Source organism: Sinocyclocheilus grahami, unplaced genomic scaffold (genome assembly GCF_001515645.1).
Source record: "Sinocyclocheilus grahami isolate Dianchi unplaced genomic scaffold, SAMN03320097.WGS_v1.1 scaffold187.1, whole genome shotgun sequence".
NCBI lineage: Eukaryota > Metazoa > Chordata > Actinopteri > Cypriniformes > Cyprinidae > Sinocyclocheilus > Sinocyclocheilus grahami.
Window position 1 is genome coordinate 831,693 of NW_015505366.1, and position 13,958 is coordinate 845,650.

The 13,958-nt window shown below is 41.1% G+C and overlaps 1 protein-coding gene across 9 annotated transcripts in view; it reads left to right on the forward strand.

Moving 5' to 3' along the window:
* mast2 (microtubule associated serine/threonine kinase 2) overlaps positions 1-4,312 on the forward strand; it is a 178,436-nt gene extending 174,124 nt beyond the window's left edge. For 8 of the 9 annotated variants that reach the window (XM_016284722.1, XM_016284725.1, XM_016284726.1 and 5 more), the window contains 2 exons: positions 100-284; positions 1,235-4,282. In XM_016284722.1, coding sequence (XP_016140208.1) covers positions 100-284; positions 1,235-3,180 — 2,131 coding nt within the window. In that variant the 3' untranslated portion in view covers positions 3,181-4,282. The other variant, XR_001610180.1, reaches the window with a different exon arrangement.
* Positions 4,313-13,958: the final 9,646 nt, after the last annotated feature.

The following is a 13,958-nucleotide window of genomic DNA, read 5'->3' on the forward strand; positions in this document are numbered from 1 at the left end:
AATCCAAATACCTATGTCTCACAGAGTTCTTCTGATTTCAATTCCTCGGGCTTACATTTGCTGTCCCATTAATGGTTTGTATATACTTATCTACTACAGTAAGAAGAGAAACTCCCTGTTTCGTAAGATCACCAAGCAAGCGACCCTTCTCCACACCAGTCGTAGCCTGTCCTCTCTGAACCGCTCAGTCTCATCAGGTGAAAGTGTCCCAGGGTCTCCCACGCACATGTCCCCTCGTTCACCCACGCAGGGCTGTCGTTCCACTCCTGACTCTGCCCACTCAGGTGAAGCCTTTATCTCTTATATCAAAACAGTAATCACAGTAGCAAACAGTATTTAAATATTTTTATATACATCATACAAACCAACTACTGCCAATGTGATTTTATACACAAATTGCTGTGTCAAATCATGTTCTCATTTAATTTAACATTGTGGCGTCTACAGACAATATTGTAATTACCGTATTGACCCTAATATAAGACAATGTTTTTTTCTTGGAAATACATCTGAAAAAACACGGTCGTCTTATATTCAGGGTCTAGACTTTGACATGTCAATAATACACCCACAACAATAGGGGGCGCCAAATACGCATAAAACGAGTGTGCCATGAAATACGTAATGTAATGCGTGTTGTAAAGATCGAGAGTAAAAACAAAAGAATAAGAAAACCTTACAGCTGCATGAGTCGTGACTGTCACATTAGCCCGATGGGACCAAACTCCCTTTGCGATTTTAAAACGCAAGACAGTACCCAGATTTGAAGACTACAGTAAGATTTAACTTCTACTGTTAATAAGATTTTGGTAGGCTACTATTAGATGGATAGCCTAAATGTCCTAATTCAGATGGGCTACCGTTTTTTTTTTTTTTTTTAATGTTATATCAAAAAGTGTATATATTTTAAATGTGATTGTTGGTACATTTTACCAGTTTTTACCATACTTTCAAAACAAAAATTAAAATAGGAAAAATATGGCATATGAAAATAATTGAAGACAAAATGTGTTTTACTGAGAAAAAACAAGATTTGGTTTTTAAAAAGCCTTTTTCCAAAAGGTACATCTGGAAAAAGGGAGGTTGTCTTATAATCAGGGTCGTCTTATATTCGGGCCAATACAGTAGTTTCCCATAATGTAATCAATATCATGTCTCAAGCCATTTCATTCATCTTCATATTTCTTTAATAAGTTTAATCTTTAAACTTGAAACTTCTCTTTCTCTAATGCAGTTGGTGGGAACTCATCCCAAAGTAGCTCACCTAGCTCCAGTGTGCCAAACTCTCCTGCCAGTTCTGGACAGATCAGACCCAGCTCTTTGCATGGTCTGGCTCCCAAACTGCAGCGTCAGTACCGCTCCCCCCGCCGGAAGTCCGCAGGCAATATCCCCTTATCCCCTTTGGCACGTACACCGTCGCCTACCCCTCAAAACACCTCCCCACCGCGTTCTCCTTCGCCCCTGCCAAGCCACGCGCTCATCACCTCTTCAATAGGCCAGTCTTTCCCTGTCAAACTCCACTCTTCACCTCCATTAGTAAGACAGATATCCCGCCCAAAGAGTGCAGACCCTCCTCGCTCTCCTCTGCTCAAACGTGTCCAATCAGCTGAGAAGCTTGCAGCCTCTCTTTCTTCTTCATCCTCATCTCCTTCTCCGTCTTCTACTGCTGATAAAAAGCTACCAGTTGGTGCCAGCCGCAAACACAGTCTTGATACCTCACATTCAGATTTTAAAAAAGAGATGATGCAGCGAGACCCCAGTCTACAGAGCCTGCAGGAGTCAGCCAGTGAGACTCTAATGGGAGGAAGAATGTCTCCTGCAGAAAAGGGCAGCCTGCAGCCTTCAGTTCGTAAACTGGGCAGGCAAGAAGGTCCTGAGTCTGGAACTGGAACTCTGGGACTTGTTCCTGGGAAGAGTAAACTGAAAGACAAGCTGTCTGCCATTCGCCAGGATCGAGCTGAGCGCCGCGAGTCTCTTCAAAAGCAGGATGCCATCCATGAGGTGGACTCCTCAGAGGATGAGACAGACGAAGGGTCGGAAGATAGCCAAGATGGATGCAGGACAAGCTATGTTCCTCCTAGCCATGTCTTGAGGCCTACAACTGTAATGGCCTCTCCCCATACCATCAGGATGGGACCAGCAGCTCCACCGACACTGGGACTGACGCCCTCAATGGTTGCACCCCCAGGCTTACCTCAGCCCAGCCGAGGACTGCAGATACAAAGCCAAAGTACCACTCAATCTCAGACACAAACTTCAACCTCACTGTCAATGCAAGCTGCAGCCAAGCCCCCAGAACAGATTCCTACAACCTCTATTATGGCCCAAGACTCCAGTTCAACACTAGCTGAAGAGTCAAAAAAGAAAGACTTAAAGGCACAGGACTCTCAATCCAGTGTTAGGCCTTCTCCACCTCAACCCAGCCCTCTGTCCAGCACCTTTTCCACCCATGGTAGCGCCTTTACCTCTGTCAGCAAAGACCCATTCATCAAACCCACCACACCTCCGTTGGATCCCCGGAGGACCCCCAAAACTTCTGAGCCCAGGTCCAAAACCAGTGGTAAAATGGATCCTAGCACTGCTTCTGGAGTGACGAGGGATATCCCTGTTGCTACCACACCAACCGGAGGCATCTCAAAGGAGATGAAGGAGGCTGACAACCGCAGACAGGCTGCAGCTGCCTCTCCATCCACTGCCTCTGGGAGCGGAATGGACAAAGTTGTGTCTCAACTGGCCACAGTGGCTAAGAGTGTGCTTGGCCCAGTCAAACTCAACATCCCAGGTACTAAAGAGGCCTCAGAGCGGACAAAGGACCAGCATCCCCAGACAGATGCCACCCACCTGAAAATAAAAGAATGTCGCCTGGAACGTCCTGATTCTCCTGACTCTTTGAGTCCGTCTGCTGCTTCTGGCTCCCAGTCTCTACGGCTGACTGAATCTCCCTCTAAACAAACGTCATCCAAATCTGAGCCAGCCTCAACTTCTCAGAGATCTTTGGAGGTCCAAGGGACTTCCAAAAGGCCAACTGCTCCAAACTCCCAAGCCGGGGAAGAACATCAGGAGAAACCAGGGACTCCGCGAAGTGGCACCACACCAAGGCCAAGGTCTGAAGCACAATCTCAGGCCCAGGCAAAGTCTAGTTCCACTATTTCAAGAGACAAATCCAACAAGACAACGTAGCAGCCTTGCAGAAAGACTCATTTTCTCCAGCTTTAATTTAAATTGCCTATGACTGACAAATACACACTGTAACACAAGGCAGTTGTCCTGTTTAATGTCAGTGTTCATATGAAAAGATTGTGGAAAGATAAGACAGAGGAAGAGATGGAGGTGTTAACAGATGAGCCCAACAGCTTTATTTCAAAATGTTTTATGCTCTGCCATTCACTAAATAATTGAAGCTTTTGCTTCGAATTGTTTTGCTTTTCTTGTTTCTCCTTTTAAAGTATTTTTCTCAGCAGCTAGAAAACCTAGAAAAATGCTTGGGTCTGTGCCCTGAGAGACAGAAACCGTGTCCACTTACAGTATATTACCTCTTCATATTATCCTTATATTACTTTAAGAATCTTCTCTTGTAGTAGGTATAGTTGTGCCTTAAAGCAGCATTTCACGTATTTCTTTCTGCCTGTTCATTTTTAGAGGAAGACATATCGCAGCAATAAGAGTAGCGTATCCTGAGCAATTTTCACAAACACACAGTTTATTTCATCACACCTGTAGTATAAAGAATAAGTAATATAAAGAGAAACCAAACTGTGTTTTCCTTTTTTTCTCACTTGCACTTGTTTCAGCTTTTAATTGTCGAACAGCTGTGTGATGTATGTCTATGAAAATTCAACTTGAGATTTTCCCTTAGGCACAGCCGTCACTAATGTAATGTATATGGTAGCTGAAATTTGGATGTATAATGCAGAAGAATGGTGGCCAATAATTGCATGAATTACATCCAATCAGAATTAAAGATGTTATTAGAAATTATTTGGAATTACTCTGTATAATAAATCATGTGATCTTTGGCCATCATTCACATCCCACTAAAGTTATGTCAAGCTACATAGCTTAGCTAAAAACATTACTTGTAACTTGCACATCATTATGTCTAGACCGTGTTTGGTTTTGTCTCTGTTCAAGCGGACCATTTTATTTCTTCTTTAGCTTGCCTGTTTTATTTTCTCTTTCTCTTTTAATATCTGGACCAATTAGCTGTTGTCTCTGTATATTTGTTTGCTTTTTTTTGTTTCGGCAGACTTGTATCTGGAGTTTGTGTGTGTGCGCCTGTGTACAGAAGCATGTTTGAGTGTGTGTTTGTGTGGGTTCTTATATAATGTATATTTTTAAAAGTCTGTTATTTGTTAGTTTTATGCCCTAAACAATGGGAGTGTGTTTTTGATTGGTGTCATATCTTTGCCATATCAGCTCTGTCTGATTCAGCCCTTTGTCATATACCGGGCAAAGATGTATTTGCACAAAGCCTTTTTATTTTGTATGTCAATAATATGAAAACCAATAAATACAGTATCCAATTAGATCCCAGACTTGGTTGGGGTCTTGAGGGGTTTGACCAGTAAGTGAGACTGTGGTACGTTGTCATATTATCTTGACATAACAATGTGTTAACACCATAATGTATTTAAAGGTTAACCTGTGGAACTTTTAATGTTTTAACCACATTTTACATTTATAATCAAAACGAGTTGTCTGTATTGTGTTTCCACTCAGTTTACCACTTCATTTATTCTCATTGTTCAAATTTCAACATTTGCCTGGTATAAAAGGTCTAGGTGCTCACAGCAAGTCAATCTTTTTCCAACACACTCCTGCCCTACTTTTGGCCCTGCCTATATGGAAAATTAAAGTGTTTTTAGTTGGTCTTTATAACTGATTGTGATTGGAGTCACATGATGATGGTATGTACAGCTATGCTATACCCTTATTCATGTTTTGTCCATCTGAAATGCGAATGGATATCTTGCACATTTACGCTTCAAGGAATGGAGCTGTTGATCGCATTGCAGCTTGAAGCTCAATTCCTGACAAAACTAATTAACCAGAGCACCATGATCAGTGAAAAAAATGCACTTGTAACGAGAATGGCATGTGGATGAAGTTGGAAATGCATCTGTGGGCAGTCAGGTTTAATAGAGTATTTTTCCTGTTGCGTCTAGAGAACACATCAATCCTACACACTAGTGGCAAAGCTATAAATTCACAGTTATTAAAAAAAAAGACCAAGGCTTAACGATTATGTCCACAAGTGATGACCTACAACTGAATCCCACTCCAATCATTATCATTCTTATACCCAAACTTGAATCTCCATTTAAACTAAATTTAAAGGTCGTATAGAAACTGCCCTTGAATGTTTACATGTGCTTTGAGAGATCATTTGTAAACCGCACACTAGTGCATTATGTCTAAATAATGTGTCATGTGTAGTGTGAGTGCTCAGGCACATTTTGTAGTTTAGATGATGGCAGACCACTAGTGATTTCCTTTCTGGCTGCATTGCATTTGAGATTTTACAGGGTGTAAAGGCATTATGAAACTGTCGCATTCACTCAATAAGCCTAGCACTTAGTTTTTCACTATTTTTTTTACATGTAGTCTCTGATGACCTGCTTCACATTCTACCCATTGTGCTTTTAACAAAAAAAAGGAAAACAATTTTCTGAATTATGTGTGTAAATGTGCGAAATTCATCTCTTTCTTAAGTCGTGAGCTGTGAAAGTGAGCGCTAACTGCCTTCTCATGTACATAATGGGGATGATGATGATGGTTGGGCTATTTGTTGAGGTGAAGTCGGGTGTCAGAATGCCTGCGGTGGTCATCCATCAATGTCCTGCAGCCACCATGCACGCACTAGTGAAATGTAATCTCACACACCGTCTAGAGCAAATTTACCCGCCACCTCTCACCTGTGGTATAGCTTGGCTTTTTATGAATGAAAAACCTTTGGAGCACACACACACACTACTTACATCTGCCTACCATAAACACACACATAGACTCTATGTCCAACCTCTGCCCTCTTCTAATTGTCTGTTTGTGTTTGACCCAAATGGCAGCAAAGATGAGATGGTTTACTTTTATGTAAATATTTTTAAGTCTGGTGTTCTGAGTGTCTTTAATATGAAAAGAATGAAGTTATTTGGTGTGCAATGGCCACTGCCTTAGACACGACGCATAGATGGAATGGGACAATGACTAGATATTGTGTGTATTTTAAGACTTAACACTCAGTTACAAGGGAGTCAATGGTGATACAGTGGTGTTATGGGTTTAGGGCACTGCCCATGTGTCAATCATGCTTTGTCCAAGACTAAAGGAGACGATGTGGTTGTACAGACACAAGTTTGTGCAAAGGGGAAAAAAGTGCTAGAGTTAAATCAGTGCAATATCTTAACATTTTTTATTGTGTTAAGACGCATGTTTGTTGTTAATTCCACCTTATGAATAATAAAGATTTTTTAAGTAACTCAGCACGTGGTTTGTATTTATTCACTGAGTGTGAGACATTAAGTTGATACAGATAGAGCTACCAAACAGATATTGCTAGCAGCAAATGCTCAGTAGTGAGGCATTCAACAGAACTTGTTTAAATATAGTACTGACCAAATTTAAATGAAATTGCCAAAATGACTTTTCAAAAACAATTTAAAATACCCCTGTCTTTCATTGCTTGGACAACCCGTAATACAGTACTGAATATCAATAGTATAGTGCACATCTCCAGAAGTAAAACAATACATATAGAAAAGTATATTTCTTCTTGTACTTACTATACTGTAGTATATTATTGAGTACAGATGTATCTAAGCTCTACAAAACACTTCTGCCATAAGAAAAGAAAGTGGCATTTTCCATGGTCCAGTTAAATTTGAATCTGTTAAATGTTGAAAAGGAAGAAACTTTTTTTTTTTTTTTAAAGTTGAAGAATTCACTCTCAGCTCCATTTCCCCTTCCTTTCAGGATGTTAAATGGATCCCTAATGGACAGTTATTTAGGTATTTGCTCACCCACCTGTCATGAGCTTTTTTCAGGGAATTCATTGCCTTAATGAATGTGGAAGACAGTCAGCACAAGATGTATACACCATGTTAATAGGCATAGCATGCCAACTCTAGGCATTGACAAGACGAAGTAATGAAATCCATTAGATTCTGGTGAGTACATGTTTTCTCAGGCCTCTCGGAGGGCTGCATGTATGTTCGAGAGCTGTATACCCTGAGGGCAAAGACAAAGCGGTCAAAGGTTAGCTGGCTTGCTTAAAAAGCGCCCACCATAAGGGATAATTGGACTCTGTCCAGCCTTCATTCACTAGTTTTCCATCAGCAGGCCTATTAAGAAAGTATACATTGTGAAAATGTGCACACTTAGACCTTCCACAGACCCCCTTGCTTACCATCTCCCCACGGCACGTGAACCGCTAGAGAATGAAGATGCTCCGATGACCCAATGTGTCTCTTCCTCTCTGCCCACCCCCCTCTGACAGGAAGCTGGTGCCACTGATGGATTGCTGGCTGAGTCTGTCTCTGACACCCGCTCTACATGACCGGGTAAATTCATTCCATTCCTGCCTTTCTGTACACAGCCGCCCATACCAGCATCCACTGCCTGACAGCCAGCCTAATGGGGGGACCAGGCCAAATGGATTTCAGGAGAAAAGTGAAGGGCGGCAGGGCCTCAGGGGGGCAATAATTCTCCCCTATTTCAGAATTAATTTTACCCAGTCCTCTCACTTTTTTTCTTGCTTCCAAGTTTTCTCGAAGAAATGGAAAGGAAGGAGAGGTTTCACTGCCTATTGATTCAATTTAAATGTGACAAGTCTGAACGCAGGTACATGAATCATTGTATCTTACTTACGAGCATGAGCCACATGTTGAACGTTAACCTTCCAAACTGACTCGGGTGCACTAGATAATAGGATACAAAATAAATGCTATCATCAGTTCGATTTGATATTAGATATTAGCAATTAGTTTTACCTGCTGATAGTATGGCATAGAAGAATGGCAGGTGGAAGCTGCATTATAGGCTAATTGCTCTCTGTGGTACCACGCGCCATGTTTAATGAGCCTTATTCTGTGTGATGAATGTGCACACACACCCATAACCTGTACAGTGTGCAGACTTGATGTTGCCTGCCAGACAAATAGTGTGAAAGTTCAGTTGCGGAGAGCAATTAATTAGCCCGTGGAGAAGAGAAAAAGAGTGAAGTATTGGGATTTCAGCTCGGCTACTTATTTTTTTTAACAATTGTTTATTGAATTTTCTTCTTTTTGTTTTTAGACCGAGTAGAAACAGTAATATAAAACAAAAAGCAACTGTGCAAATCTAGAACCCATCCCATCCCACTGCTGGTAGACTTCAAAAAATGAAATACAATGTAGACCTTGAAAAAATAAAACTTACAATGATATTAAAAATGATGACACAATATTAAAAGCAGAATGCCATCAATTTACAGTTTTCACATTAGATCCACGTATGCGAGAAGTTGAGAGTTCCATCATTATAATATCCAACAGATACACAGTCCATGTTAGCTCGGCTACTTATTAAATATTATTTATTCAGCTCAGGTATTTATTAAAAATAAACTTACCAGCCGATTGCGACAAGCAACACTATTTAAGTTGGTCATTTAGTTTTTATTTCTACAGCGTCAAGGTCACACTCCAACCACACTAAAATTTCATTGGACGGAAGTACCACTCCTTATGTTTATTAATGATCAAACATGGGTGAGAAGAAATTGTGTGGAAGTTGAGAAACGTTGATAAAGTATGACAAATCCAGGCAGGGCTCCTGCATTACATGTCCATATCACTTCGCCAAATTATTTCAGTTATTTCAAAGGTCCTTACAGCCTACAACAGCAAAATCCAACCAAAACCAAAAACGCCGGCACCATCACATAAATTAGTTGAAGGAAGTTTTTTAATTTCAACAAAATCATGTGTAATGATGCAACGGCCAAACCAGCGCTTTAATCACAAATCATAAAAAACATGATGAACTATAATCATTACAATCTGATAAGCTGATAGAGACAGCATTGAATTGGTGGGACATCAATACAGGGGTGTATACAACCTGATTGAAACCACTGAGGCATGTAGCTCAGCTCATAACTGAGACTGGGTAGGCAGCTGCGCTGCTTGCACAGACAGTACATGTGAAGCAAGTGACGACACATCTAAGCTATAAAACCTCACAAAAGTGTTGGGTGATGACCAGCCTGTCACCATGCAAATGTCCTGAATAGATATGCCATTTTCCCATGTCCACGACGATGCCATTCCTCCGGTGGAGGGGGTTTAAACAATTGCATCGACGAGCCAGTGTGACAGCAACATTGGCTTTGTGTAACACCCCAAACGCGACTGTTAGTGGCCTACGGTACTTTTTCGGTGTGTATAAAGTCCTAGCACGTGTTCTTAAGGGTTGTGCATCGATCCTTGCCCCCTTCGACAACATGGTCACTGGTGTTGAGTCAACGGCTGCGATTGGGTTGTCAGATGAGCTCCTCCAGTGTTTTCACCAGGCTCAGCAGGCGTTATCCACTAGTTGCACTGTGACAATACCGCGTCCCGATGATCAGCTTTGGATTGTGGATCTTTTAGGGGTCCAGGGCTGGGTGCAACAATGTACGTTACACTGGGTGAAAAGTTCTTAGCGCTAAGCTTCTCAAAAATCAGATCAGTTAGCTTCCGTGTGAGATTGAAGCCCTAGCTATAGCCGCTGTCCTGAAGCATTTTGGTCCAAATATTATTCAGTCATCACAGACGGCGTGTGTGCTCACTGACAGTAAACCATGCATGCAGGCCTTTGAGAAGCTGGGCAGGGGTGAATTTTCTGTTAGCCCGAGTGTTATCATTTCTTGTCCACTGCAAGCCGCTTCCAGGTCTCTGTTTGTCATGTTGCTGGGGCTGCTATTCTCCCTTCAGATTATGCTAGTCACAATGCTGCACAGTGTGACAGACCTGCATGTCAGGTGTGTAGCTTCGTCTCTGAATCCGTGGTCTCTGTTGTGTGGGGTACTGACATTTCCGACATCTTATGGGGAGCTCAAAATGTACCCTTTGGTTCTGTTGGCAAAATAATACAGGCTGGCCATTGAGGTAGGCGATGCTAAAAATGTCAACAAGAATTCGGTGGCTGAAAAAGGCTAGAGATACAGTGCAACTTTTGAGATTTTGCAACTAGAACCACACTGTGGGGTCATCACCCCATTGCTATTGTCTGTAGCTATCGCTCAGTTAAATAGCCATATTCGGTCACGTGGCATGTCAGCCCATGAGATGGCTGTGGTCAGTTCTCTCTTGAACAGTTACCTGTGCATGGCCAGGAACTGATTGTGTTGCAGTACGCACAGCGCCTGGCTAACTACTCCCACAGTGTTAAGGCGAAAACACCACTGAGTCAGGGTGCACCTAGCTCTGATATTAGCCCTGGCAACCTTGCGTATTTGTTGTATTGGTTCCCAGTTGCAGCATGCTTTTTATAGGGTTTGCTTAACTGTTTGTTAAAAAATTGACTCTTTCTCAAGTGTTGCAGGTCATTGTGAAGACAGTGCAGTGTCTGAGAGTGAAGAGGAGTGCGAAGTGACACTTATTGCTCCCCCAAGTGACCCTGATATCCTCCTGGTGATAGCGACACTTGCTTCACCCCCAGGTCTGATGGCAGTGGATGCCAGGAGGGTAGGACTGTGTCCCCATCGTGTAGTGTGGAAGTCTCACACCATGAGTTGGCCTCCCTCTCAGCTGTCCCGGTTCAGGCTCCTCGGCGGTCAGTCCATCTACGTTGGCTTCCCAACAAGTTAAAAGGATTATGAGCTGTAATAGACGGGCTGCCTTCACCTGCTTCCTTGCTTTGGCTCAAAGGAGTTCTATGAGGCTCCATAAGGGTCTGCTGTGCTGTTGGCACTGCACAGACAGTTCAGTCAATTCATCTTGTGTTGTCACATCATGGCACTTTCTTGTGTTTTTTTTTGTTCAAATGTCAACAGGTGCCAGAGAAGAGTTCTGCAGGAAAAATGGGCGGTGCCAGTATGTGGAGTGTGACATGGATTGTGACGTGGTTCCTGACATTGAACGTGATCCCGCTGGCCCAGGCAGAGCATGTGCATGTGCTACTTGTTGTTGTGTTTTGCCGTCGCCATTAAAAGGCTTGACTAAACTATTCTCTCGTGTCAGCGATTCATTGTAACTCACCTAAACACTGGCGTAGGTCTAAAATGATGTTTTGGAATTAGCAACGGAGGCGTGGGATGAGATGCATAAGAAATTAATCCTACACACAAAAATATTTTAAGGACAAAACCCTGACAAATGTCTTGAAATACATCATCTGAACAATGTCGCGAGGTGTGGTAACCATAGTATAAGCGGAATAATTGACTCCGGTCCGTTGAATTATTAGAAAATAATGCACACCCGAGGTGGTGATGAGGCCATGACAAGAAGCAATTGTTTTTTTCTAATAAATCAACGGGCCATTGTCAATTATTCCTTACATAAATGGACATGAAATAATGATTTGATTTACTGTAGTTAAATTGTTTTATTATGTGATGATAAAGAATTCACGGAACGATACAAAGACATGGAACTAGCACAGGTGTTTAGGAAATCATTGGCCTGAGCCAAGATAAGGCACGGAAATTTATCCACGGTCAATTATCCATTATCAATAGTGTATCCACATTTTTCCTGAACGCGTAATTCTTGCCTGAATGAAACAATGCTACATTTCCAGTGATTCTAGTCAAATTAACCTATTTTCAGAGCTGATAATATAATGTTAAGCCTATGAAAATGGCTTTAAAAAGCACATGGCACCTTAGTTTCATCACTTGTGACGGTGTCGCAATGTTCATCTTTTTTAAGTAACTCACCTGTCATAGTTTAAAGAGTGGGTAAATGACATGAAGCGGCTAGAGGTTATTGCGTTGAAAATAAATAAGCACATATCCTACATTTTGTCCACGAAATAAGAGCACACATTTTTTATTTTATTTTACACACAGTGTTTTAACTTAGGCGCTGCAAGCCATGCTCTTTTTCTCTTGTCATTGTTATGCAAGGCATACAGCGCCGGAGATAGAGAGATTAGCTGGTGTGCAAAACAAGTACTTTACAGGAAGTTTATTGCTGTTACTGTGGCTGCCAACAACAACACATTTTTATATTTAGTTGCACTAAAAAAGTTTCAGTTTAATTAATTCAGTCAATCTTATGACACCGTTTTATCATGGATTTCTATGGAGACCGGAATACGAGAACATCCAAACGGATGTTAGAATACATCATGATGGTGCTCATCGGTTACTCAGGAAAAAGGTGGATAGATGCATGAAGCACCACTTACTCAGATGTCACTTACAAACTAAGCAGCTTAATATTTAAAGTTTAACAAACTATCCTACAAATTCCAGATCGCTCTGATTCTTATTTCGGCATATTTTGTGCACAGCATGTTTGAGAAGTCATATTTGAATGCCACGACTGACCAGTAAGAATTAAGCATTGCACTAATAATAATAATAATAATAATAATAATAATAACTCTACCAATTTTTCATATATTTTCAACAACTCCCGGGTTACACAGTAAGCATTTGTAAGCCAATGCTAGGTGAACATTCTGGTATAGAAAAAAAAAATGTCTTCCTGTCTTTCTCTTTTGAACTGCTGCACAGATACGATGATCTTTATGAAATCATATTGTTTTTCACTCATGTTGACTGAATAAATAGTTGTGGTTAAGTCTCAAAACTCTCCCTCAGTAGTGGGTTAATAATGACAGAAGGGAGAGTTGGGTCTATATGAGGGTCTGGCCACTGGGGTCTCCATCACTGTCACTCTGATTGATTGGGACATCAGCCAAGATAAAAGATCCTGTCTTCCTTGCACGAGAGCCCAGCTCCCTGGGGAAAGGTGAGAGAGGAACCCCTCCAAAACATACACACCTGCATGTCCATATGCTCAAACACACCTGCAGGTGGTCTCCCTGCTCCCTTTCTCTTTTCAGGCCCCAGAAACACAGATGTTCCTGCTCTTGTATCTCTTGAGGTTCACCGTGGCCTCTAACACTCAACTGATGCATCCTTTATTTTCTCTCTCTGTTATTTTCTCCTCTCTCTGGTCACACCATCTTCTACATTACAGTGCTGATAGAACATTAAAATTTGATTGCAGAGAATCAACAGTGTTCGTGTGATTGCCCCAAGACTCTGTAGTCTTGATATTATTAATAATTCATCAAGGTTCTGTGCTTTTTGAAAATCCCGTCTGGCTGCCTTTCTGTAATGAAGGTCTACGTTCAGACTTCAGCTCTGAAGAAGAAAGTTTAAGTTCTTGTTTTTTCTCCATCCATTCATCTATATGTGAAAGCATCTAAGGTGTAACCTGTAAATACAGTATATAAATACCAAGAGTGAAGCCAAGACTGCAGGTCGCACCGAGCTGCATTGCTGCTTGTACAAATATATTTTTAGTCTTTTTCAGAGCTTTGGTTATGTTAGACTGTACAAGAGACACCAGGGTGCCCTTTAGCCAAAAATATGTCATTGACAAAGAATAATAATCCCCCTTTGTATTGTATTGATGGTTGCACAGTTAAGCCATGGGAGGGCAGTATTTGATTGAATCATGTGCCATAAAAAGACAGACCTGGTATATCTCATTCAGTATCATTGTCATCTGATTCAGTCTCAGACAATTATTTCAAATTTTATTCAAATTTTATTATCTTTGATATGTTATTTGAACATTTATTATTATTTTTATTTGTATAATAATTTGATTATTATTATTAATATCTGTCATTCTATTATTCTATCATTCTATCTATTGTTCTGTCTCTATCAATGTAACTAAATCTAAATAACCCACATTAATACTTAATGGAGATTGCAGGTAAATCATGAAATTATTTAAATTACTTTTGGGTAA